The 24,981-nt window shown below is 36.6% G+C and overlaps 1 protein-coding gene across 1 annotated transcript; it reads right to left on the reverse strand.

The window, feature by feature from the left end:
* Nucleotides 1–6,231: 6,231 nt before the first annotated feature.
* LOC115427074 (uncharacterized) lies at nt 6,232–24,710 on the reverse strand. The gene is made up of 6 exons (XM_030145461.1): nt 24,286–24,710; nt 14,628–14,672; nt 14,208–14,252; nt 13,947–14,094; nt 11,409–11,570; nt 6,232–7,764 (listed from the first exon to the last, which is right to left on the reverse strand). The coding sequence occupies exons 1-6, from the start codon at nt 24,334–24,336 to the stop codon at nt 6,713–6,715; spliced, it is 1,503 nt and encodes a 500-aa protein (XP_030001321.1). The 5' UTR covers nt 24,337–24,710; the 3' UTR covers nt 6,232–6,712.
* Nucleotides 24,711–24,981: the final 271 nt, after the last annotated feature.

A 24,981-nucleotide genomic window follows, 5' to 3' on the forward strand; every position in this document is an offset into this window, starting at 1 on the left:
AGTGAAAAGATGAGGCACTAGATTTTCCCTGATTTATGTCAGACTATTCATAGATTAGTGGTTGAAAAGTTGTTAAACATTGTAGATCAGTAGATGCTTTTTATTTGCCTGCAGCTGTTTAAGTGTTTGTGGGTTAAAATATTATTTGGTTTTATTTGTTCAAGCTCTGATGTGTGACAATAACTTGCCATTATCTTTCTATTTATGTATGTATTTATTTATTTATTTATCTGTTGAGTTTTGACTAAAAGGTGAAAAATTATAATTGTATCAAATAGTAACATCCTATTTATAGATATTTTTGCATCTCAGTATCTTTTCCTGAGATGAGGCGTATGAATTTTCACATCACTCCATTTAATTTATTCTTTTTCCCCTGTGATTGTCATTATCATGTCTTATTATCATGAATAACTGTCTCCATCTTCTATTTTCTTGTCCTAAAAGAATCAAGGAACATTTTGTCACCTACATTAACACCACAAGATGGTGCTGAACGCCAAGGCACATAAATCAGGACAGACAAGCGTTCACAGTCTCGGTTATCATTCCGATATTCTCCGACTCATGGTTAACATTGAAAACACACTTCTATGTTGGAGGTGCATCCCATTTTAGTTGTTTTTGTAGAATCATGTGCTGGTCCCTCTTTTCACTTCCCTTAGAATAAAGTCTTAAGAACATAGATTATTGAGTTTGTTCGTATGCACACCGATATTCTGCTCTGACTCTGAATTTGACAATATTTGGGTTTCATGTAAATGTCTTTTTCTACTTGGATATTCTGAAATGGACAGCTTATTTGGAAAATTGTCTTTTTCAGAATTAGGAAAACTGGAATATTGGTGTGCTTGTAAACATTCAGCCTATTGTGATTTTGATTGTAAAATAACAGCAAAAATGACTGAACTTTTCTTCCTCTGCTCAGGTTTTGATGAGGCGTAGAAGTAGAAGAAATTTCAAGGCAATGCTGTAAACTATTCTTAACACATAAAGGCCCAGTGCTACTTTTGTGTCAGTCTCCAGATTATTTTTTCTTTCTATTTAACCTCTCTAAAGTGATTTATAATCATTTATTATAATTTTATCCTCTGTATTTTTGCATTTTTTCATTGACAATCAAGTGTTTACAGATATTCAATTTACTGGTCATGTGCTTTAATCATCAAGCTAATATTACATTTGAGGGTTATTATATTAAAATCAGAGAAAATTCTAGAAAAAGTTACTTTTTTGACAAAATCTATCAAAAACTGAACATAAACCAAGTGTGTCCATCCACTGTCATTGATCCAGCTCCATGGGTTGTACTACTTTACTGTTGTAGAAGATGATGGTGTTTCCACGTTCACTAAGGAGCCACTGAACGTCTAAATGGGTCACATCTGATGACCATGAAAAGACAAAAAAATGCATTCTACAACAATTATTTACATGTATTGATAGGGTTAGTAGATCAGCAGGTATTTAACAGTTTATATCAGTAGATGGTTTGGGTCGCCAGTGGCTGTTTGGGTCTTTATGGGTTAAAATAACCCAGTTTTTGACTGGAATTTCCATCAACTTTTGAAGCTTACTTGTACGGTGAAGTAACACGCAATTTTCATATTATTTCCTATACCATCTGCTGGGTCTTCTGATTTCTTTCTGGCTAAAGTCTAAAGGTTTTCTTCAGATAGCATAGATTTCTTGCACTGCTATCAAATAGTTCAATTTCTTCTGGTTTTTATGAAGAGGAAAGACATTGATTATGTTCATGTTTCCAGAGCAAAAAGTAGTGGTTGATTCATTTGAGGCGTTTAGACTACATGTTTGACTGTCAGTGTTGTTATCATGTAATAGGTAGTGATTTGGTTCCCTGTACGCACAGCACTCGGAGCTACATGCATTTTGTGTGGTTTCTCCTGAAAAGATGAAGCTTTTAGAGTGTGATTCACTCTGAGTCACAATGACAGCTACTCATGAGTGGGAGTTTTTAGCTCAAATCCTCTCTAAAAGTTAGAGCTCTTACTGTGCAGCAGAATGAGTCAAGCAGAATAGTGCTTTTAACCTCACCATATTCAGCCTTTAAGCTACTATAGTATACTGTCTGTTGTTGTTGTTGTTTTCCAAAGAGCCATAAACATGTATGTGTAGCACTTGTTAGCATTTATTTTGACACAAAATGCACAGTTTTGTTGAATAAAATAGCACAGATTTTTTTTTTCCAACATGGTAGAATCCCAATAAACAACCATGAAAAAAAAAAAAAAAAAAAAAAAAAAAAACTCCAATGGGAGAAACCTAAAAACAATATCACTCTCTGGAAAAAGCACCGTGAGAAGTGCAACAAAAGTACTGGAAAAAGAAAAAGCATCTCATTGTTTGGATTTTACATCAGATCATAAATTTCTTTGCTCAACATCAAGATACAAAATTAAGTTGATATTAATGATGACATAAAAATGTACGGATATTTATATAGACAAATATTATGTTAACAAATACCAACAACAATCAACTTTGGCCTCATAATAATTAACAATGGTTTAATACCACAGCAACACAGCTGACAATAACTCTCACACATGCGTACAACACACTGAAGAGCTGCAGGTAGAATTGCACAAAGATACCCTCAAAGAACACTACAATTTGTAGTAATATTAATCTGAACTATTCCACATACAATCACATAAAGATACTGCTATAAATCCTGCTGTCGTGTAGCTGCAGGAGTAAAAGGAGAACTCTTTGTTTTCTGGGAGACAAACAGTCTTGAGAAATCCTGAATCAACAGGGTTTGAAGTTTTGTTTTTCTTGGCAAACTAGTCAGAAGCTGTACCAATGTAGACTCTGCGGTTTTTGATGCTTCAATTCTTGGCATTATAAAATAAAGTCAGTACAAATATAGAGTAAATACTATCTTGATAAGGAGAAGTAAACAGTCCATTACAGTCAAAACTCAGCGAGGTAACAGTCTCATATCAGGCCTTGGCCTACAGTGCCAAAGAGAGAAGAGTTTGAGCATTTTGTCTATACATACTAGCTGCTGACAAGGCAAAAGAAACCACACTAGTCCTATATACACAGATATATACTCAGATCAGCTTGGTAGAATTAGCCTTGTTTTTTGTCTCTCATGTACTACAGTTATATCCACGCCACAGAGTAAATTATAAGATTTTCTGAAAATAAATACTAAGCATTCCTTGAAAAACCTACGAATCAATTTGTGGAAATTTCACTCCTTTGCCCACATGAAGAAAAATATGACATTTCCTTATTTTATAAATGACATTATCTAGATCTTTTATTTCAGGTAGGGAAAAAATGCTGTGTATTCTTGTATGAACTTTAAGGTAACACTAAAATGTACCCACTTAAACATTTTCATTTTCAAATTGTACAGAGCAAGCGTCGAGCTGTAGGATCTATGCTTACATTAAAAACAAAACTTCAGAAATAGCATAAGAATATTTTTTTCATCCACAACATCTTTTTATCCAGATGAACAGTTATAAGGATGAAAATACCGTCAGGGTTAGAGCTTCTATTGTGAACACTGAGGTGGTGTCCTTAAAATTGTTTATTGAAATTGGTGTGGTTTCTACAACCTTTTACAAGGTAAAAGCTGGCTGTTGTATTTATTTTACAAGCTGCTTGTAGTGGGTTTAAAGTCAATGCACTAACGTGGAGCAAAAATGGACTGGGCTGAGTTATTCTTACGCTTCATTATGCTGTTAAAGGAACTTCTAGGTCTTTAAAAGAAATGTATTTTTCAGAGAACATGTGGCTCTGTCAGTGAGAACATGTAGCTCCACAGTTCTGTGGCTGAAATGTAACTGCAATAGATGAGAGACACAATCTGGGACTAAGGGAAAACCAAATAATCTGAGTTTGCACTTAGAGGAAAAAACCTTAAGCCAAAGGCATGTAAAATGCTGTGTTATATACAATCAAGGGCCAAAGCCCAGCACAGCTCACGGATCATTTATAAAGAGGTAAATGTCTTTTTCACAACAGTTATTTCCTATCAACCAGCATTTACTAGAATAAGGAAAAAAGTGTGAATACTATTGCTAAATACAAGTTTTGCCAGTCTCATATGAACTACATACCGTGTTTATTTTATAAAGAGACCGCTTAAGCACTAGAAAATGCTAGAAAATGTTTTTCCCATTTGATGTACAACTATATACAACTTACAGAAAACACACACTCACTTAGCAGCAGTAAACTATAGAACACCAACAGAAAGTCTACTTTCATCTAGGCACCATATACTTTAAGAACATACACCAGTAATGACAACGACTCCATCAGAGCAACAGCCATCTCTGAGACACTGGAATCACTGCACAAGAGCTTTAAACAGAGACAATCAGATGTGAAAATGACCTTCTTAACAAAAACCAAACTGCACCACACACACCTGCTTGCGCTTCCTAGAAGCACAGATTAACCTACACACATAAAACACGCATGATTTGTCTCCAACAAATTAAGAAAATATTAAACTAAACCAAACCAAGGCATCATATCTGTCCACACAACTGTAAATTAGATAAAAGCTTTACCCTCTGGGATTAGACGAAAAAGTCAGCATTCTGAGTTGCCACAAAGTCCTAAAAATGGGCCTCACATTAGTCACATAGATCACTCTTAAGTACTACAACAAGACAAACGCACAAAAGGATATGATTTGAGACTAAACTGTAAATGCTGCAGTCCAATTTGTACTGGGATTTAATTACAAGGTAGTAAATGACATGTGACCTATTCTCACTAAATGCAAACACCAGGACTGAAAAACTTACTTACCTACTTAGTGATCTAAACCTTGGAAGTCATGAGAACCAGTCAGGGGTGTCTCTGTCCCTCTGTTAGGCAAACTTGTTCTACAGCAGGGGTGGCCAAACTTGGTCCTGGAGTCCACTATCCTGCATATTTTAGATGTTTCTCTTTTCCAACACTCCTGACAGTTGTTATCAGTCTTCTGCAGAGCTTGATGATAGGCTTATCATTTGAATCAGGTGTGTTGGAAGAGGGATACATCTAAAACATGCAGGATAGCGGCTCTCCAGGACCAGGGTTAGCCACCCCTGTTCTACAGCGACAGATAATGATTCATGACAGAACATCTTGTCCACACATTTAACAGTAATTCAACATATTATTGTGGCTGTAACATTAAACCCACATATTTCAGACAAACATTACAATGAAAGATTTACTTCCAAGTCATTGCTCTGCTTTTTCAGTCAAAGCCCACATCTGGCAGATTGTATTGTTTGCTGCAGTTTCTGACACTTCCAGAGGCTTTGTGTCAAGCGTCATGCTAAAAAAAAAAAAAAAAAAAAAGCTGTAAACCATTTGTTTTTTGTTGTTGCTGCAATGCATAACCTTCTACATTCATAATCAGTGATGAGATTAGGCTTAAAGTTTCTGCCTTGACTCAACAGTCTGTCCACAAAAGAAATGGATTTTCATTTCCTTGAAAAAACAGCAACAACTAGATATTTAAAGACATAAAATTAAAGTCCAACAGTCTGCCAATAGTACCGTATATTCATGTAACAGTTAGAAATAACAATATACAGTCAGAGTACCATTATAAAGCTTTACCACCCACATATCATTTTAAGTTTGCACCCCTTTTAAGGGAGCAATCTAAAAAACACACAGCTCTTGTACTGTTATAGTAGTTGCCTTCTTTCATTATTGCCTCTGACAGACAGAGGGAAATAGCTGGTGAAAGAAAAAATTCACCCAGCAAGAAAAAAGGTCCCTGGTCTGACCTGTTTCCTCGATTATATAATTCATCAATTTAAAACTGACTTCTCAAAAAAATAAAAAAATAAAAATAAAAAATCATAAATCAAGCGAGTCAGGTGATGACAAACTGTCCCAAATATATTTACACACAGTGAGCATTAGTGATATAAAAGCAGTAGTTCCCACCGTTTTAGATGCAGGATCCCTTAAAATGCAGGATTAAACTCCTCACAATCTATGTATTTCCACTTCTCACTGGTTTCACTCAATAACTGATAAATGCCTCAAGAGGTAGAACTATCCAGAATTACACAAGTACAAAGAAAAATGTAGAGAAAGGATCTGAAAATATGCATATGCTATTGTGTTTCTTCTGTCTTTCTTTTTATTAAATCCCTTATCTTGTAGGGGTCCTCGCTGGGAACTACTGGGAACCACTGATAAAATGAGTTTTTCCTCCAGGAAGTTAAATACTTTTTTTTGCCTCATGTTGCATCATAACGAGAAAATGGATAAAAGGTAAAGTATCAGAAGGACGTTAGATTGACAATGGGAAGCCACTGGTAAAAATGGATTTAAGTGTACAATAAGTATTTACTTTTGCTGTTGTGGCTCAAGCAAGAAAAATGTAACTATGGTAATAAAGACAGAGAGAGTAGTTAAATTACATGTCATTTTACAAAAAAATAAAATTCTTCAATTCCCAAACCTACTCTGACATAACTCACTCCAACTCCAGCATTGGGTAGTTTGATACTCTTGGAGTTTCTCACATGAAATAGAAAAATCAAGAGCATCTGTTATCGCTTATTCTGTCCTTCTGTTTAAGGACCTGCAAGACTTTTCTTCAGTGATACAACTTTTCACCTACTAGTCTTGATCTATGAGAATGCTATTAATCATAAACATCTCACTTTTCTTCCACTTCTTAGACTACACCTCACTGGTTGTCCGCTTACTCCACAGTGATGATGGCCTCGCCTGTCTTCGGGATGATCGCTGAGGATGAGGAAATGGTGGCATTGTGCTCGGCGCAATCGTCCCTAAGTGGTGACTGGATGGTGGAAGAGGCCACACTGTCGCACTCCTTCGTAGCCCCTTTACTAAGCGGCTCCTTCTGCAAATCCCCTTGCTCTTGCTCCTCTCTCTTTACATGGCAGCGACACACCTCGATCCCAGAGTCGCCGGTTAACCGTCGATGGCGGAAATGATCCTCCTCATCGTCATCCTCTTCCTCTTCCTCCTCTTCTTTGTTACAATGCATAAAAACAGCCACATTTGAGGAGAACAGAGCCTGTTTCGGGGGAGAGGGGATGGATTTGGGACCTGATCCGGGGCCCTCTTTTTCTTCGTTTCCTTTCTGAACAGCGACGGCTCCTAGAGGATCTGAGAGAGCGAGGGGATGCCCAGCTGGGAGGGAGGACAGCAGAACGAGGGGAGAAAGCGGGAGGCGAGGACGGTGTGAAGGACGAGAAGGATTCAAAGAGTGTAAAGGAAGAGAAAGTTGAGGAGCAGTGGGTGAGATCTGCTCAGGTGACTGTCTCTGTACAGGTATGACATCTGGAGCGGCCACGGGGATAACATCAGGTGGAATTTGCGACAGAAGCTGTGGGGAGGGAGTTGGCGTGAAGACAGCCCCGTCTCTTGGCAGAACAACACAATCCCCCCCTGCTTCACTGGGTGTGGACATGCGGCTGCTGTCATATGTCTCGTCTGTCACCTGAACGGAGAAGGAGGTGCTGGAGGGGGAGGTGAGGGAGCACGACTCACAGGAACAGCTGGTGTAGTTGTCGGAGCTCTGCGAGGAGGTCAAGGCGCTGGGGCCAGGACCTGGGCCCAGATAGGGAGGGCAGGGGTGACGGTGGTAGTGATGATGGGGGTAAGAAGAGCTCGGACCCCCCATGGCGCCTCCTTGCAGTGCAAAAACGGAGCTGTAAGGGGGGGGAGGGGTGCTGGGCTGTGCTGCCACCTCCTCATAGGAGGGCAACTTGAAGGAAGCCAGAAAGCCTAGAGAACAGAAAAATACCAGCTGAGTGTCATAATAACTTGAGATACGTGGAAGAAAACACTGAATGTAACAAGTACTGATGAAGGTTATGATTAAATGATATTCAAAACAAACTAAAATGGACCCCAGAGGAAGCAGTTTTAGCAACATGACTCTTCAATTTAATTTTAAGGCTACACTGCGTGATAGATTTTAGTAGTAGTAGTAGTAGTAGTAGTAGTAGTAGTAGTAGTAGTAGTATTTATTTATTTATTTATTAGGATCCCCATTAGCTGATGCAGTACATCAACTACTCTTCCTGGGGTCCTCCCATTCCAAACAGACATACAGTATCCATTTCCAAGCATGAAAACAATGTGATTCACCCTTATATTTCCTTCTTAAGAACACTCAACAGTCAAACAAAACAACATTAACAATAATAAGAATACTACAAGATCAAATTAAAAACAACACAAACAAACAAACAAACAAACAAACAAAAACTAAGTAATAATATTAAATAAATAAACCTAATTCTAATTGTGTGTGTGTGTGTGCATGTGTGTGTGTGCGTGCGTGTGTGTGTGTGTACATGCATTTGCTAATATCATATGTTTATATCTACATGTCTTCTGAATTGTTTACAGATGTTGGGTTATTTGATGTTGCTTCAGTTGTCTTTTAAGTCTCGCTTTTGTTTGTTCTTTAGTGATCTGTTCTGGAAGAGAGTTCCATTCCACCATGGCTTGTTATAGAACTGTTCTTTGCATTGATTGTGTTCTTGTTATAGGAAGTGTATAGCAGCCTCTGGTGGCATGGTGGCCTCTGGTAGTGGTAGTAGTAGTAGTAGTAGTAGTAGTAGTAGTAGTAGTAGTAGTAGTTTATTTGGTCGTGGATTACTTTAAAGAATAAACAAAACAACATATCAATTGTTCCATATACAATGCAACCAAAAGGGTTTAAGCCAGTGTTTTTCAAACTTGGGGTCAGGACCCCATTTGGGGTCGCCTGGAATTCAAATGGGGTCGCCTGAACAAACAAAACAAAACTTATTGGTAAAAATATATGGTGAGTTGACAGAGACAATCCCAATATGTAAAAGACATAACAAACTGTGAAGCTGAAACTGAAGCACTGTGGTACTGTTTATCTGTCAAATGTTCATTGTGGTCAGTTTCAGATGCTGCAGCTCTTTCATAATTCATAGTTTCAGTTCTTGTTTGTTCAGTATTAATTGTCAGCCTTGTAAATCCAAGCTGGACTGACTGTACATATCCTGACCATGGAAAATAAAATTCTCACTTTGCGCAGTAATCTACACCTGGCTTTTCTGCCTCTGTCCATAATAATATACATTATATAGACTAATGGTCGTCTAAAACTGATGTTTGTTTGTAACATAGTATAGCAAAAAATGTCTCCTTTTTGAATTTCTGGGGTCGCCAGAAATTTGTGATGTTAAAATGGGGTCACGAGCCAAAAAAGGTTGGGAACTACTGGTTTAGGCTGAAGTACAGAGTTATTTTGCCTAACCCTATTTACAATTAACACACTGTTTCCACAAGAAAACAAACAAGCAAACAAATAAATAAATTTCCAGTGAAATCACTGCTAAATATACAACAGAAGAGAATACATATTTAATTTTAATTCAGGTAAATCATGTGCTTATCTCAACAACCAATACTGATCCTAGTCTTTTAAACAAGTAATTTCTTTAGTCAATCCTGAGCTCTATATTTTTGAATAATAGTTCATTTGTACATCTGTTTAAAAGTTTTAATTGTTTTCGACTCTTTTAATCGATCTTCTAGGTCATTTAAAAGATTAACACCTCTAACGGAAATACATCTACTTTTTTTATTTGTTCTTGCCTTAGCTTTTTTTTAAAAATGTTGATTCATAACGTCACAAGGCAAAAAAATCCACTTTTCCCTTTCAGCATATTGGAATTCAAGTGGTCTGACAGGATGTGGGACTTCTAGATCTGCTCCTTTCCTGCATTTTCAGGCTGTAGAAAATCTACCCAGTGACACCCAGAGACTTTATCTAATCACATGTTTTCAGACTGAAGGTTAAATATGTGATTGACAGCTGTAATTACCAATCGCAGATCAGATTCTGTCAGACTTGACCTGACCTTCCACTCCACTCCATATTTCAACATGGAGGCTTAAAAAAGTGGGCTCACATTTCCACAACAGCATGAAACAACATGAGTTCAGATACATTTATATTTAGTCTTTGATTTGGATTATTTAGTAATTCTGTCTTTTTTCCCTGCCTCATTTCAGCTCCTGCAGCTTTAAATAAACAGAAGTGGACACTCATCCTCTCCACTGTGACACCTACTGATCTACCATACATATGTCTGTATAATATAATATCTCACAGGTGTTTTATTCTATCATTCAGTCAGTCAGTTTTTCCTCTAATGACTGTAACACTTTTCTCTGTTTAGCCATGCAACTTTAATAGATGGAAATATTTATTAACTTTATAATTTTCACTCTTGGGGTCAGCAGACACGAGCATATTTTGTATAGTATCAATTTTTTTTTACACATTACGGCAGAATAAAAGAGGTGAAACCAAATTTGGGTCACTAATAAAGAAAAAATGCAGTCAAAAGTAGTAGTTGGCTTCAGTTTTTAATATACAAGTATTGGACCAAAGTGTTAAATTCTATGAATTAATGATGTGGGGTTTTACTTCAACAGTGTCTGCATATTAAAATGCATTCACTTTTCATATTCCTTCTAGTGTAAGATTAATAAGTAAACTGTATAAATGTACATTAACTATGTGTATATGTAATAACACTTTATCATTTGTCTTGAAAATATAAACCAAACAAAACTTCTGCCATTTGTTTTACAATTCATTGTATCAAAGTATGTAAACCAAGATTTAGCACATCTAATCTTCGAAGCATATGACTGTAATTATAGCTGTAAAAATGGTAGACTCCTGTAATTATTTTTTTCAGATGACATAATTGCATGATGAACAAATGCCAGGCACAACAAGCCCCGCCCCTCGCACATATTGTAACTTATTTTGGCAACGATCCAATTGCTGTCATCATGTCTTTGCATGTGCTGATGTCAGTATATCAATTGCTTCTATATATGTGCCAAGTCTGAAGTAAATTGAAACAAAATTGATGTTTTTATAGACATGTGAAATCATGCCCATTATAAGGAAAGGGGAGAATTTTTTTTTTTTTTTTAAAATCATTAAAAAAATTTGAATTTTTACCTACTGTTCCCAAAATGTAATGAGATCTATTCTGGGACACTGGCAATCTATGAGCCCCATTTGGTATGAATTTAACTAATAATTTTGCTGCTAGAGTGCTAAACAAACAAACAAACAAACAAACAAACAAACAAATCAAACCAAAAACAATACCCCTTACCTCCCCTTTGGGGGGTGGAGTAAAACTATTTTGATTAAAAAAAAAAAAAAAGTTCACATGTCTCGGCTGACTGTTGTAGTAGCATGTTCTTTTCCTTATGTGTTAAATATGTTGATAAGATGAGGGTACAAGTGCATCTCATAAAAACCTGAATGCTAGAAGATTTAACTGGATTGAGCATTTAACTATCTGATAAAAACGTGATAAATGTATGAAAAAAAAAAGTAAACCCAGTCATACTGAGGTCCAGCATGGAGGAGGGGTAGTTGCAGGCTCCATTATAGGCGATCAGATTTATCTCCCTCTGTCGCTGCTGTTGCTGGATCCGCAACTTGGCCCGGCGGTGGCGGTAAGCGCAGAAACAGCTGAAGAGGATCAGCACAGTCCAGAGCAGCCAGAACCCTGTAAAAGAAAAACAGGAAATGAACCCAACAGGAACCCAACGTTTGTCTTCATGAAAACAAATATAAACAGTACAAATGGACCTTGGCTGTTTTAAAAAGGGCAGTGACTGTAGCATTTCTACATTTTTTTTTAATTTTTTTATTAGACAACATGCAATCGGTCTAGAATAACAAGCAACACGTTTCACTATAGTATATCAATATAAGCAAACCTGTTTTTCGATAATGCCTTTAATGCAGGATGAGATGTTAGAGGAAGAACCTTACAGTAATGTGACGACACTCACATTACAAGTAAAGGTCCTGCATAAAAATTTTGCATACTGCAAGTAAACGTCCTTTAGTATTAGCAGAAAAATGCAGCTGGTTTGGTTCATCTGACTGTTATATTACTATACATTATATTACTGTATGTATACATATAATATTAGACTAACAATACTGAATAGAGTTGGAGTAATAATACAATAATAATAATACATTGGTTTTATATAGCGCTTTCTAAGTACTCAAAGACGCAAGTAGCATGTTAATGTTAGAACCGCTGGAGTCTACTACTTTATATTCAGTTTTATTTATAGCAGGGTTCTCAAACTCATTTTCTTTCAGGGGCCACATTCAGCCTGATTTGTTCTCAAATGGACTGGACCAGTCAAATAATAGCATAATAACCTATAAATAATGACAACTCCAAATTTTTGCCTTTGTTTTAGTGCAAAAAATAACATTAAATTATGAAAATACTTACTTTATAAAGTATTAAAACAAAAAAGATGGGAATAACCTGAAAAAAAAATTATATTTCTTAAGAAAAATAAGTGCAATTTTAACAATATTATGCTTCAACTTATCATTTGTACATGTGCATTATGGATCGGATCAACAAAGACACTAAACACTTAGTAATAGGCAGAAAATAGTTAAAATTGTGCTTAATTTTCTTTAGACATTTCAGGCTGTTCATATTAGTTCTCATTTTATTGTTACAGGATAGTTTGTAAATGTAAATATTTTCATACTTTAATGTTATTTTTTGTACTAAAACAGACAAAAATTTGAAGTTGTCATTATTTATAGATATAATGTAATATTTTTTTCACATCAAACCAAGTAGAAAATAAAGTCATTATTTCTGGTAGGTTATTATGCTGTTATTTTACTGTAGATCATATTGGTCTGTATGTAGAACCTGAACTAAAATGAGTTCCACAGCCTTGACTGTGGAATTTTTGCACTTTGCAAATTCATCCCACGGGCCAGATTGGAACCTTTGCCCCCTGAGCCGCATATTTGAGACCCCTGATTTATCGGAACGTGAGATCAAATCTGAGGCCTCATCATGTTCTTATTCATGAATATCTTTTCAGATTTTGGTGTTTTCTTGAACCTTTGATGGTTGATTACATATTGGATGACCTTTACCAAAATGAAACTACAGGGTGGGGAAGCAAAATTTACAATGAACATTTAGTTGTTTTTTCTCAGCAGGCACTACGTCAATTGTTTTGAAACCAAACATATATTGATGTCATAATCATACCTAACACTATTATCCATACCTTTTCAGAAACTTTTGCCCATATGAGTAATCAGGAAAGCAAACGTCAAAGAGTGTGTGATTTACTGAATGCACTCATCACACCAAAGGAGATTTCAGAAATAGTTGGAGTGTCCATAAAGACTGTTTATAATGGAAAGAAGAGAATGACTATGAGCAAAACTATTACGAGAAAGTCTGGAAGATACTATTAAAGAAGAATGGGAGAAGTTGTCACCCAAATATTTGAGGAACACTTGCGCAAGTTTCAGGAAGCGTGTGAAGGCAGTTATTGAGAAAGAAGGAGGACACATAGAATAAAAACATTTTCTATTATGTCAATTTTCTTGTGGCAAATAAATTCTCATGACTTTCAATAAACTAATTGGTCATACACTGTCTTTCAATCCCTGCCTCAAAATATTGTAAATTTTGCTTCCCCACCCTGTACAATAGAAGTTTAACGGTGACACCTCATCAACAGCTGAAGTGACTACACACTGCTTTTTGTAAGACGTAAGAGGAAAAAAAAAAAGGCAACTACTGGTTAAATCTTTAAAAATGTCTTGGATTTCAAAGTTTTATATTTTTAACCACGGTGAGAAATCTTCATCTTTGTAACTAAAGCCGTCAGATGAGTGTAGTGGAGTGAAAAGTCCAATGTTTCCCTTTGTGATGTGTGGAGTAACAGTCAAAAGCAGCATAAAAACGGAAATTCTCAATTGCTTAAATGCAGAACTTGAGTAAATATTCTTAGTTACATTGGAGGCCTGGGTGATAAACATCCTGCTTTGCGGACAGGGACACAGCAGACAAAAAGCCAGTCGGTTGACTCACACCAGAGTTCATAATAGTAGGTACAGCAGCCTGTCTCTCCACAGCAGTGTCCTGTTTCACATAGGTATCCAGGATTGTTGTTTACCCCAGGACAGTACTTGGGACTGACTACAGGCTGGCTACCAGAACCCCCGTGATTCTTCACCACCTAGTGGACAAAACACCACACAACATCATATAAGAACAGCAAGACTTCACTGAAGAAAAATGCTATGTTTGACAGATGGCAGCATATTTTATGACACATTAAAAATCCCCCACCTTGTTAACTGTGCGGACATCTGCCTCCTTCTGAGTAACAGTCACCTAAAAGAAAAAAAAAAAAACACAAAATATCTCTTTACAATTAACACTTTGGTCATAAGCAAGAGGAAACATCTTTAATATTAAATATGTTTGACAGATGACAGAAAGATGCCAAATCTCAACACTCAGGGAGAAAAAGTGAGTTGAGCAAAGACATAAGACATGATACATGACACATAATGCTGCATGAAGAGGTCGGTATATCTATGTTGCTATGTCCAGTACATGGTTACCGCACATGAGAGGAGTGATAAATAATTGTGCGTCACCATAGCAACCATGCTGGATTGGCTTGAGGCTTTTTGTATTCATGTGGGCAATGTCTCTTACTATGTAGCGGTAACAAATCCTTAGTTGTGATTGAAAGGCTCCTACCGTAACAGTGTCCAGTCCTACGAGCCCCTGCAGGGACATGGTCATCTGGTGAAGAGGTAGAATAGTAAATGAATAATAGAGAAATCATGCAATATAGTACAAATGTAGTGAATGAACAGCACTTTAATAGTCAAGGACACATACTAGAAAAAGGGGGTAGAGGGGAAGAAATGATACTGCGTCGTCATTCTGTTAATTAGGCATGGACAAAAACAGGCCTAGTTTCACGTCTGAAGGCACTGTTGCCGTTTCAAGGAGCTAGGAAGGTCAGTGACTGTTAAACAAAACCAATTTCTCCACTGTGGGAATTGCAGACAGGTGGCACAATTCACACACACTTCCTGATAAATTTTAGAAATGTCATGTGCAAAAAGGCAGCAAACTCTATTTCAGAACCTATAAGTTGCTCATTAATTCATTCAATCTGGTTTAGATTGTACAAAACATCCAATCATAGTAAATTCCCTTTGCATTTTCTGTAAAATAACAAAAGCATCAACTATGATAGAAAAACCTACCTTTAAGCATCTAACACAGTTGCAACACAAATAAAAATCATTTAATGTTATGTGAATGTTAATTCTCACCAAATATTGAGCAGATTTCAGTATTCTGTGTTTCACGCCTCTGCACATGTCATCTGTGAAGCATGCCCACCACACATACTGTACGTAATGTGTGGGGCCTCTGTCAAAAAAAAAAAAAAAAAAAAAAAATGTGTGGAAACACCGGGGGCTCGCTTCTGTGCTGAACAGGGGTCATGAAAACCAGGACTCTTTAGTTAACAAAAGGGCTGCTGATACGTTGTCAGCAATGATGAACAATGTCAGCCCTGAACTGCACGGTGTGTCTGTGTAGATATGCAAACATTCCAGTGCATAATTTGCTATAAATACGTTCAGAATCACAACTACGACAAAATTCAACCATAAAAATCATCAGACACTGATCAGGGCTTTTACAAATAGCAATACCATTTGTCACTTCAACATAGTGTATCATTTACTACATTATGAATCACAGCATGCAGCCAAAGAAATGGGTTAAATCAGTGGTTTCCAACCTTTTTGGGCTCGTGACCCCATTTTAACATCACAAATTTCTGGTGACCCCAGATATTCAAAAGGAGCCTTTTTTATTGCTGAAATTAATTTGTTTTTGATCATCTTAAAGTTTGCTACACTACGTTGCAAATAAATGTTAATTTTAGATGACATTTAGTCTATATAACGTATATTATTTTGGACGGAGGCAGAAAAGCCAGGTGTAGTTTACTGCACAAAGTGAGAATTTTATTTTCCTTGGTCAGGATATGTACAGTCAGTCCAGCTTGGATTTACAAGGCTGACAATTAATACTGAACAAACAAGAACTCAAACTATGAATTATGAAAGAGCTGCAGCATCTGAAACCGACCATAATGAACATTTGAAAGATAAACAGAACCACAGTACCACAGTGCTTCAGTTTCAGCTTCACAGTTTGTCTTGTCTTTTATGTATTGGGATTTTTTTCTGTCAACTCACCATATCTTTTTTATTAGTAACTGTTTTATTTATTTATTTTTTGTTTTTTTTTTAAAATCAATTACTAGAAATTTCAGGCGACCTCATTTGAATTCCAGGCGACCTCATGTGGGGTCCCAACCCCAAGGTTGAAAAACACTGGTTTAAATCATATATGGATGCAGCTCATGAAAGCTATGCGTACAAGGTTAATAAGTATATCTGACATTAGGAACATGTATTCTTTAAATCCTGTCATTCATAAATAAAAGTGGTCAAAGTTCTTGTTAAATCATATAAAAAACATATACAATACAGGTACCTTTAGATCAGTGTTTTTCAACCTTGGGGTCGGGACCCCATGTGGGGTAAAAATTCTCACTTTGTGCAGTAATCTACACCTGACTTTTCTGCCTCCGTCCATAATAATATACATTATATAGACTAAATGTCGTCTAAAATTAATGTTTATTTGCAACATAGTATAGCAAACTATTACATGATCAAACACAAATTAATTTTAGCAAAAAATAAAGGTCTCTGTTTTGAATGTCTGGGGTCGCCAAAAATTTGTGATGTTAAAATGGGGTCACGAGCCATAAAAGGTTGGAAACCACCGCTTTAGATGTTGAATTATGAGAACTGTAAGAAACAATTATGGCATCATTTTGTGCTCAGCAAAAATTCTAAATACAAAATTGATGCCCGGCTAAAAAAAGTCGCACATGCAATATTTCACTGCACCTCCTTTGGTTTTGATTACAGGAGATATTCACTGGATTTAACTAAGCAAATAATTCAGATCTATCTATGGTTGAGTACTGCAGTAGTTAAAAGTGTTTCAGCTGGAACAGGTTGTTAAACTCTAACTGATACAGTGAGTAGCTTCTCATTTCTTTAACATCAAAAATATTGGCTCAGCGTGACGTTATATGAGATGTTATTCAAATGGAAAGACTGCGCCTGTACAAACCCAACAGACAGAACAGATTTGAGAGAATTTGGGGACCCTTCCTAGTACAGTGTCAGATGTGATGCTTGACTCGACTTTTCACATGGTACTTACTGTACTTTTACTGCAACTCTGTTATTTCTGTAAGTCTATTTATGTGGTTTATAACTGTCTGGCAGAGTCTACGTCTGTCTGTTTCTTTGTTGTGGCATGTTTTTGTACAGTTTTTGTAAAGTTAAAAACTGATAATAAAGTATTTTTAAAAAAAAAAACATCAAAATTATTGGACAATGCCAGGATTAATCAGGATCATCAGGTTTATGACAGAATGGTTCGTTTTCACACATGGATTAGCCTCCATAAAGTCCGGACTCTAATTTAGGATGTAAAAATTGATGCAGCGGTCCGATTCTTCATCATCAATAATCAAAACTTAATGCAACTATGGATGGAAAAGATATTATGAACCTTATGACACTACGTAGGCAATATGTAGCAAAAAATATGACACAGTGAATGTCTCCTGTAATTAAAACCAAAGGTGGTGCAGTCAAATAATTGCATGTGCGACTTCTTCTTTAGGCTGGACAGTGTATTTCTTTAGTCAGTCTTCATCACTGGGCGATCTATTTTATGAACATTCATTTAATTTTTTAACAAATAATGAACAGTGACACTTGTCTGCCGCAATTATTACATAATGGTCTCACTGCAATTCCTTGGAATAACAGTGATCATTTTAAATAATAATCCTTTCCATGCACCTGTATGACTGCAGTAGATGAACTAACAGAAGTATGAGATTTTATCATTATTTCCACTCTTTGAATGGTGCTCTTTTAATGATACCATGTTGTTGCTGCTCATTACTTTTCAACAAATTTAATGGGGAAAAAAAGAAAAGAAAAACACTTCATTTAGATTTGGTCCCTTGGCTGAATATTCAGTTAAATCATGTTGTATTGGCCCAATTTACTGTTTTAATCATGACCTTCTTTCAGCCAAAGTACATTAAGTTTGACTTTGCACCATAGTTCAATATTCAGTAATGGGATGTGTATATTTCAGTAATATCATATCTACCACGCTCAATATTTAATTAACAACAGGCGAACAGAAATAGAATTCTATCCCATTAAAGGTTGCTTCTTGTTCAAGTGCATATGTATCATTAAGCTACTATTAAACCTACACTACACTGGGGAAATAAAGTGAACAGAACAGACTGTAAAATTGACTGAAATTATTTCATTGCAAGCTAAAATTTCAAAATTGTGACAGCTCTACTTGCAAGTTTTGCTGTTTTGTCATTGTTGATAAGTGATTTATAAGTGCTTCTATGAAACTGGGTTCATTTTGGTACCTGACACTTTGCCAGTTTTTTAGAACCAATAATAAAAGAGAAAATTAGACATATTTCCCCCCAGGATATACCTAATGATGACCTCAGATAAATGCAAAAAAATTTTACTCTTGCTCTGAGCCATCCCAAAATTAAAGAATTTTTAATAAAATATCGGGGCCAAAAATGGGACCAAAATTGGGACATGAAAAGCTACCTAGGTGTCAGTGCATTTGATCTGGAAAACATGGCTGGAAATGGTCTCATATACCACTATAAATAAAGACACTGTTAAATTTGAGGATCCCAGTGGTTTTTACCCCTCGGCTGAAGGGTATTGTAATCGTTTTGTCGTCTGTCCGTCTTTCTGTCCATTCAACGACATAATCGCATTATCTGAAGAATGCTTTGACATACAGTATCTGCACCAAATTTATACTGTGGATGCATCTTGGCATGGAGCAGAAGCCTGTTGATAATATGTGACCTTGACATACTTTTTCAAGGTTAAATGGCCTTGTGCAGTTACAACATCTGAGCACGGTCAAATATAAATATGTTTGTAATAAGTTTTTCACAAAGACAATCTAATCTAATTTATAGTGCAGGAACTTTCAACAGAATCTTATACTATAGTTGGCTGAGGGGGATTAAAAGTGTGCAGCATGTTATGTTTTAATCCAGATGTCAAAGTTTTTCATGAATCTCAGTCTCATTCATGATTTTGTGTGTAACCCGTTGCGTCCACTCGCGTTACATGCGGAACCTGCACATTCAAACAAATATAAATCGCGAGTGATTTTGCAACAGCGGTCATTTTTGTGAAACACTCTGCCTTGCATAATTAGTTCAATTCCCAAAATGTACCATTGAGAGAATAAAAAGATATTAAAAAAAAATAGTAACGTGTAATTTTCGTGTCCTTTTTACCATGTTACATGTGGATTTTTGTATAAAAATAACAGAAAAAAGTGTTTTACCTGAAAAAAATGTCTTTTATCTTACTAAATATTTATTTTTAAAATAGGCCCAAAGTGCTTCCAAACTTGCTTCATAACATTAGTCTACATCTTGTTTGAAGTTTTAGCCCTGCTCTTCCTGTTTTTAGGGACCAGTTTCATAGAAGCACTCATTTAGAGTTTTACTAAAGAAAACTATTTGTGAAAAAGTTTGCTAAAATTGTGTATCTTTAGTAACACAAGGTTATAGTTTACTGGTCATATCTCCCAGCCCTCTGTACAATGAAGTTTAACCCTTTCACTCACACTTATGGACACTTATGCATCATTTCATAAACTGCAATTCATACCATTATTGTAACTTTGCTGTTCTTGATTGGTTCTTGAGTGGAAATCAATTGTTAATATTTATTTTTTTGCATATTATCTCTATGAAGTGAGTTATAACTAGTATTAGAATATGTTAAAATGTGAGAAAACATCAGATTAGCTGCATTAAACATGGTTTCATTTCACTGTTTTTCATATCACTTTATGATATTGGGTTTTAAATACATGTTTCTTTGCTTCAAGAATAAAATTCATGGTGTAGCTGAGTGGACATTTTTGTAACTCCATGAAAAACAGGTTGATTAAAAAAAAAAAAAAAATTCAATCACATTGTTTTTGTTCATGCCTAAAGAGGAATAAAAACACTCAGGAAAAAAAATCTTGATTAAGGTTCTCATGATTCATGCATGAAAGGGTTAAGTAACGCAATGTCTTTTTGTGTTTTTGTCTGTCCCCTTGTCTTTGTAATAAGATGTTAAATGTTACACAAAGGCATAACTTCAGGTGATTTATAACTGTATTATCAGGAGGGGAAACATTCTGGTGTCACTTGTGTTGAGTTCCTGTGGCATGCCCACCACACAGCATGTGGGTGTGAAGTGATCGTTCAGGCTTCCCTGGAGACCACACACTAACCACAAATGACTTCTACTCATGGGGTCCTGAATGTCTACACGCACACACACACACACGCACACACACACACACACACACACACACACACACACACACACACACACACACGCTCTTATTTTTCACAATTATTTTGATATTCAGTTATAGATTAATTTACAGATTGGTTTATGTCAGCAGGTGTTTTGATATATTACTCCACAGTTACCAGGTTTCTAATAAAGTCAGATATTTTATCTACAACACGGCAACTTTTTTCTGGGGTGACACTGGCAAAGTGAACAGCTGTTGTCTTTTTCTACTCCATGATTATTCCATGTGCTTTTAAAAATCCACAGTGACTGGATTTCTTCTGAATATCTCTCATCTACAGATTTGTGAACAGTGCTTCATTTTCATTTGATGGTGTAAACTATTTGTTGGGTTTCACTTTTATACTGTCATTTTAACCCATAAAGTCCCAGTGCTACTTCTGTGGCAGTTAAATGAATTTGTCTCTATTTCTACCATTCTTAACGGATTTATCACCAATTTATTAAAGAATATTATCCTCTGTATTTTTCTTTTTTTGGTGTAAATCATGTGTTTTCCTATATTTAATTCCCAGATCATGTAAATGTTCATGAAAACTCAGAGTAAATTAAAAGTTAACAAGTGTTCAGAGAACGCAAACCTTCGCCAAGCACCCCGAACGGTATGCATGTGTGGATCGACTATTTCTTTTTAAATTAAACAGTTTCAAGGTTGTTCCATACAGCAAAAAAAGTTGAAGCTTGGTACGAGTCATGTGTATGTCAAATTATATTAAATTCCAATCAATATTTGTTGAGTTATAATGAAAAATGTGTCGGAAATGGGATTTTCAATGTTAAATTGAAATGTCCACAGAGTCCACACTCCACAGTGGATGTGGACAATTTTGTGCCAGATACAAGATATTGTTATAAGCTATAAGTGTATCAAATTGGAGGCTAATCGGAGTCGTTTTGAATTTTTTATGAATTTTCGAAAACTGCTCAATGATGAGAGATAGGAAAATTTGAGATTTTGTGACCTTGCTGTGACCTTGAACTTTGGCCTACTTGGCCCAAAATGTAATGGGTTCATCCCAGGGCATAGGCCTATCTGTGGGTACAATTTGGTAAAGATGGTTGTAATAGTTTTCCCGTAAAGTTGCTAACAAACAAGAAAACACGCAAACAAACAAATACACAAAGCAAAGTGATCACAATACCTCCTGGCAGAGGTAATTATATCAAAACAGAGAAAAATGAAGAAAAAGTTATTTTTTCAACAAAGATATTGCTAACTGAATGTAAAAACAAGTGTGCCCATCCACTGTCATTAATCCAACTCCATACATATAACTGGTGAATCAATGTTGGAGAAGATGACGGTGTTTCCACGGTAACTATGGAGCCTCAGAATGTCCAAATGGGTCATATCTGATGCCCATAAAAAGATGACAAACTGCATTTTACATCAATTATTTACATGGATTGATAGGATTAGTGGATCAACAGGTATTAAACAGTTTAGATCTGTTGATGGTTTGTGTCATCGGTGGCTGTTTGGGTCTCTATGGGTTAAACTTGTACAAACCGCTTAAACCACACTGGTCAACGTTATACCAACACTGCATTCTTTTATGTACTGCTTTATGTTTTTATACACAGTCCCACAAAAAAACTAAACAAAAAAAAAAATCAATGGTAAGTCACTACTTGGATTTAACTAAGCAAATAGTTCAGGTAATTCCTCTTGATAATTAATGTAGTAATTAATACGTTTTAGCTACAAAAACTTATTTTACTCATGAACTGATGCAGTAGCTTCTCATTTTTTAAACATCCATCAGTTTGATAGAGGATAAAGATTTCAGTGGAAAAAGGTCATGTGGTCTGATGAGCTCAGATTGACCCTGTTCCAGAGTGATGGATGAGGTGATTACCCATCATGCCTAGTACCAACAGTACAAGCCTGTGGGGGCAGTGTTATGATCTGGGGCTGGTTCAGTTGGTCAGGTCTGGGTTCTGCAAAGTTATGTGTGTATAAAATGAGTTCAGGTCTGAATATCAGCAGATTTTTTCTTCCCTGGTGACACAGACATATGAAACATGAAGAAGATAAAACATCATTTTCACACATGGATTGGATACTCCAGAGTCCAGACCTGAACCCCACTGAGAATCTTTAGTATGTGATGGAGAAGACTTTACACAGTAGTCTAATCCTCTACCATCAACACAAGATCTTAACCAAAAAGTAATGCAACTGCAGAGACATAAATGTTGTGACATTTACTGTGACATTCCATATCCATTACCTGGTATAAACGATGCCACAGCAAATGCATCCACTTATCTCAACTTAAAGGGGTCGTATTTTGCTGAACCCACTTTTATTAGTCTTTGGTTCATTTATTTGTGTATTTGGACCCTAGCAGTTCCTAAAGTTTGAATCTGAACCCTCCAGGTGCTGCAAAGCTATCATTATATTAATTCTGGCAAAAATCAAGTGGATTTCCACAACTGGTTATAATTCCTTCTTCATTTGTTATGTCTATAACTAGTTATGTCACAACATTTACACATATAAGGTCAAGACGTCTGATGAACATTTCTCCGAGTACAACATAATCATTTGTCAGCAGCAGCGGTTGTAGTCCATACTGAAAATATGTCCAAACTTTATGCAGATTACCTAAAATGTTCAGTAATTGGTTGTACTAACAAACACAACAGTGGCTAAACAGGACAGAACAGCACAGTCAACAACCTGGAGAGGGTGGGGCGTGAAGTGGCTCATTTGCATTTAAAGGGCCAGCGCTCAAAATGACCTTTCTGGTGTCATTACTCAGAAATAGGGTTGAAGATGGATCTGTGGAGTTGAATTAATGAAGAATTCTGACCCAAGCATAGCATTTACAGTTTATGTAGACCACAGAGAAATGTTTTAAAATGCATAATTCAATTTAAAAAAGCAAAATATCACTCCTTTAAAGCAGTCTAACAAAATATTGAATGCCTATTTTTGGCTAAGCAGTGTATATATATATATATATATATATATATATATATATATATATATATATATATATATATATATATATATATATATATATCCCTGTTTGTTACATTTTGGTTGCATTAAATGTGACAGTAGACTTCCTGTATACACAGGTCTCCTTCACTACTTATAAAACACACTAGATCCAAGTAGAACCCATCAAGTTTTTTTAAATACCTTGGCTTGAATATGGAGGTTAATGCCATAGTAGTCGAATTCTGAATCAGCAGTTTAGTGTTCATCTGCTCAATAAGCAGCGTACGTCCAATTTATGAGGCTATAAAAACTCTTAATCATCCATGCATATATTTGGATTACATCCATGGTGCATTAAAACAAATCCCTTAAAGTCTTTGTGAGTTTAAGCAACACATCACCAAGACACAGACTACTGAAATCAACAATATGTATAGACATTACTTTGAGATTGAAAATCCAAGTTGACTGTATGCAGCAGTTGACTCAATTACTTTTTTTTTTTTTTTTTTTTGCCGGTGACATTTTTACAATATGAGACAAATAGCCCACATTAGAATAGCCTGTAAGTGCACTTTAAACTTGTGTGTTGCATTAACCGCAGAGACACAACGAAATAATGCGGCTGACTTTTATCAACAATAAATAGGTTTGCTGCAGTTTAACGACAGTATGATGGAAGAAATGTGTCAAAAGGCAGAACACTGACTGAAAAGACAACAATTATACGGACCGTGTTGAGGCCAGTGTTTATCAACAACAACGCAGGCCGTGGAAAGCATGTTGTTCTGCAGAGGAGCTGAAGCCCAGCTGTTGACAGCAGCCTGTGCGCGTGCATGTGCGTGCGTGTGTACGTGCGTGTGTGTGTGGAAGCTGTGCAGTAACACCGTACCTCCTCAGCCGTCAGCCCGTGGCAGAATGTCAGCGTTTTCTCCGGATCCATAGCGAGAGCTGGAGATCAAACTCAGATAATAAGAGTAATAATAATAATAATTATAATAATAATAATAATCAAAAACGCTGTGATGTTGGATGTTATTCTGCTACACCGCCGCTGTCCCACTCCATAGATACGGCGGCCTCCCCATCCGCCATTCCCCCGGACAGACGGACAGACAGACAGACAGAAGGACAGACGGTCTGACGGACGCCCCTCCCAGACTACGCGCTACACACGCCGGGATCTCAGCGCGCAGACTGCCGGTGCATCCTGAGTGTGGGCGGCGGAGTGGAGCGGGGCGGACCGGGTCTGTGCTCGGCTGTTGTGAGTCTGTTTGACTCTTTGTTTTCGCAGGAAGGGACGGAGCTCCGCATGATGTCATGCTTCTCCAGCCCCCAATGTACTTGTGTAGGAGCGCAGCGGCTTTGATTGGCCGGAGCTCCCAGCAACAGCCGCACAGAGGCTGCATCTGCGGGGCTTCAATACACACACACACACGCGCACACACGCACACACTGACACGCACACGCACACACACACGCACTCTGTTGCCTCTTCAGCCACAGATGGGCACGAAAAACACATGTGCATTTCATAGTAACAGGGGTGTCTCCATAGATTTTGGTGGAAAATCACTTTGGGCCCCAT

The sequence above is a fragment of the Sphaeramia orbicularis genome, chromosome 1 (assembly GCF_902148855.1).
Source record: "Sphaeramia orbicularis chromosome 1, fSphaOr1.1, whole genome shotgun sequence".
NCBI lineage: Eukaryota > Metazoa > Chordata > Actinopteri > Kurtiformes > Apogonidae > Sphaeramia > Sphaeramia orbicularis.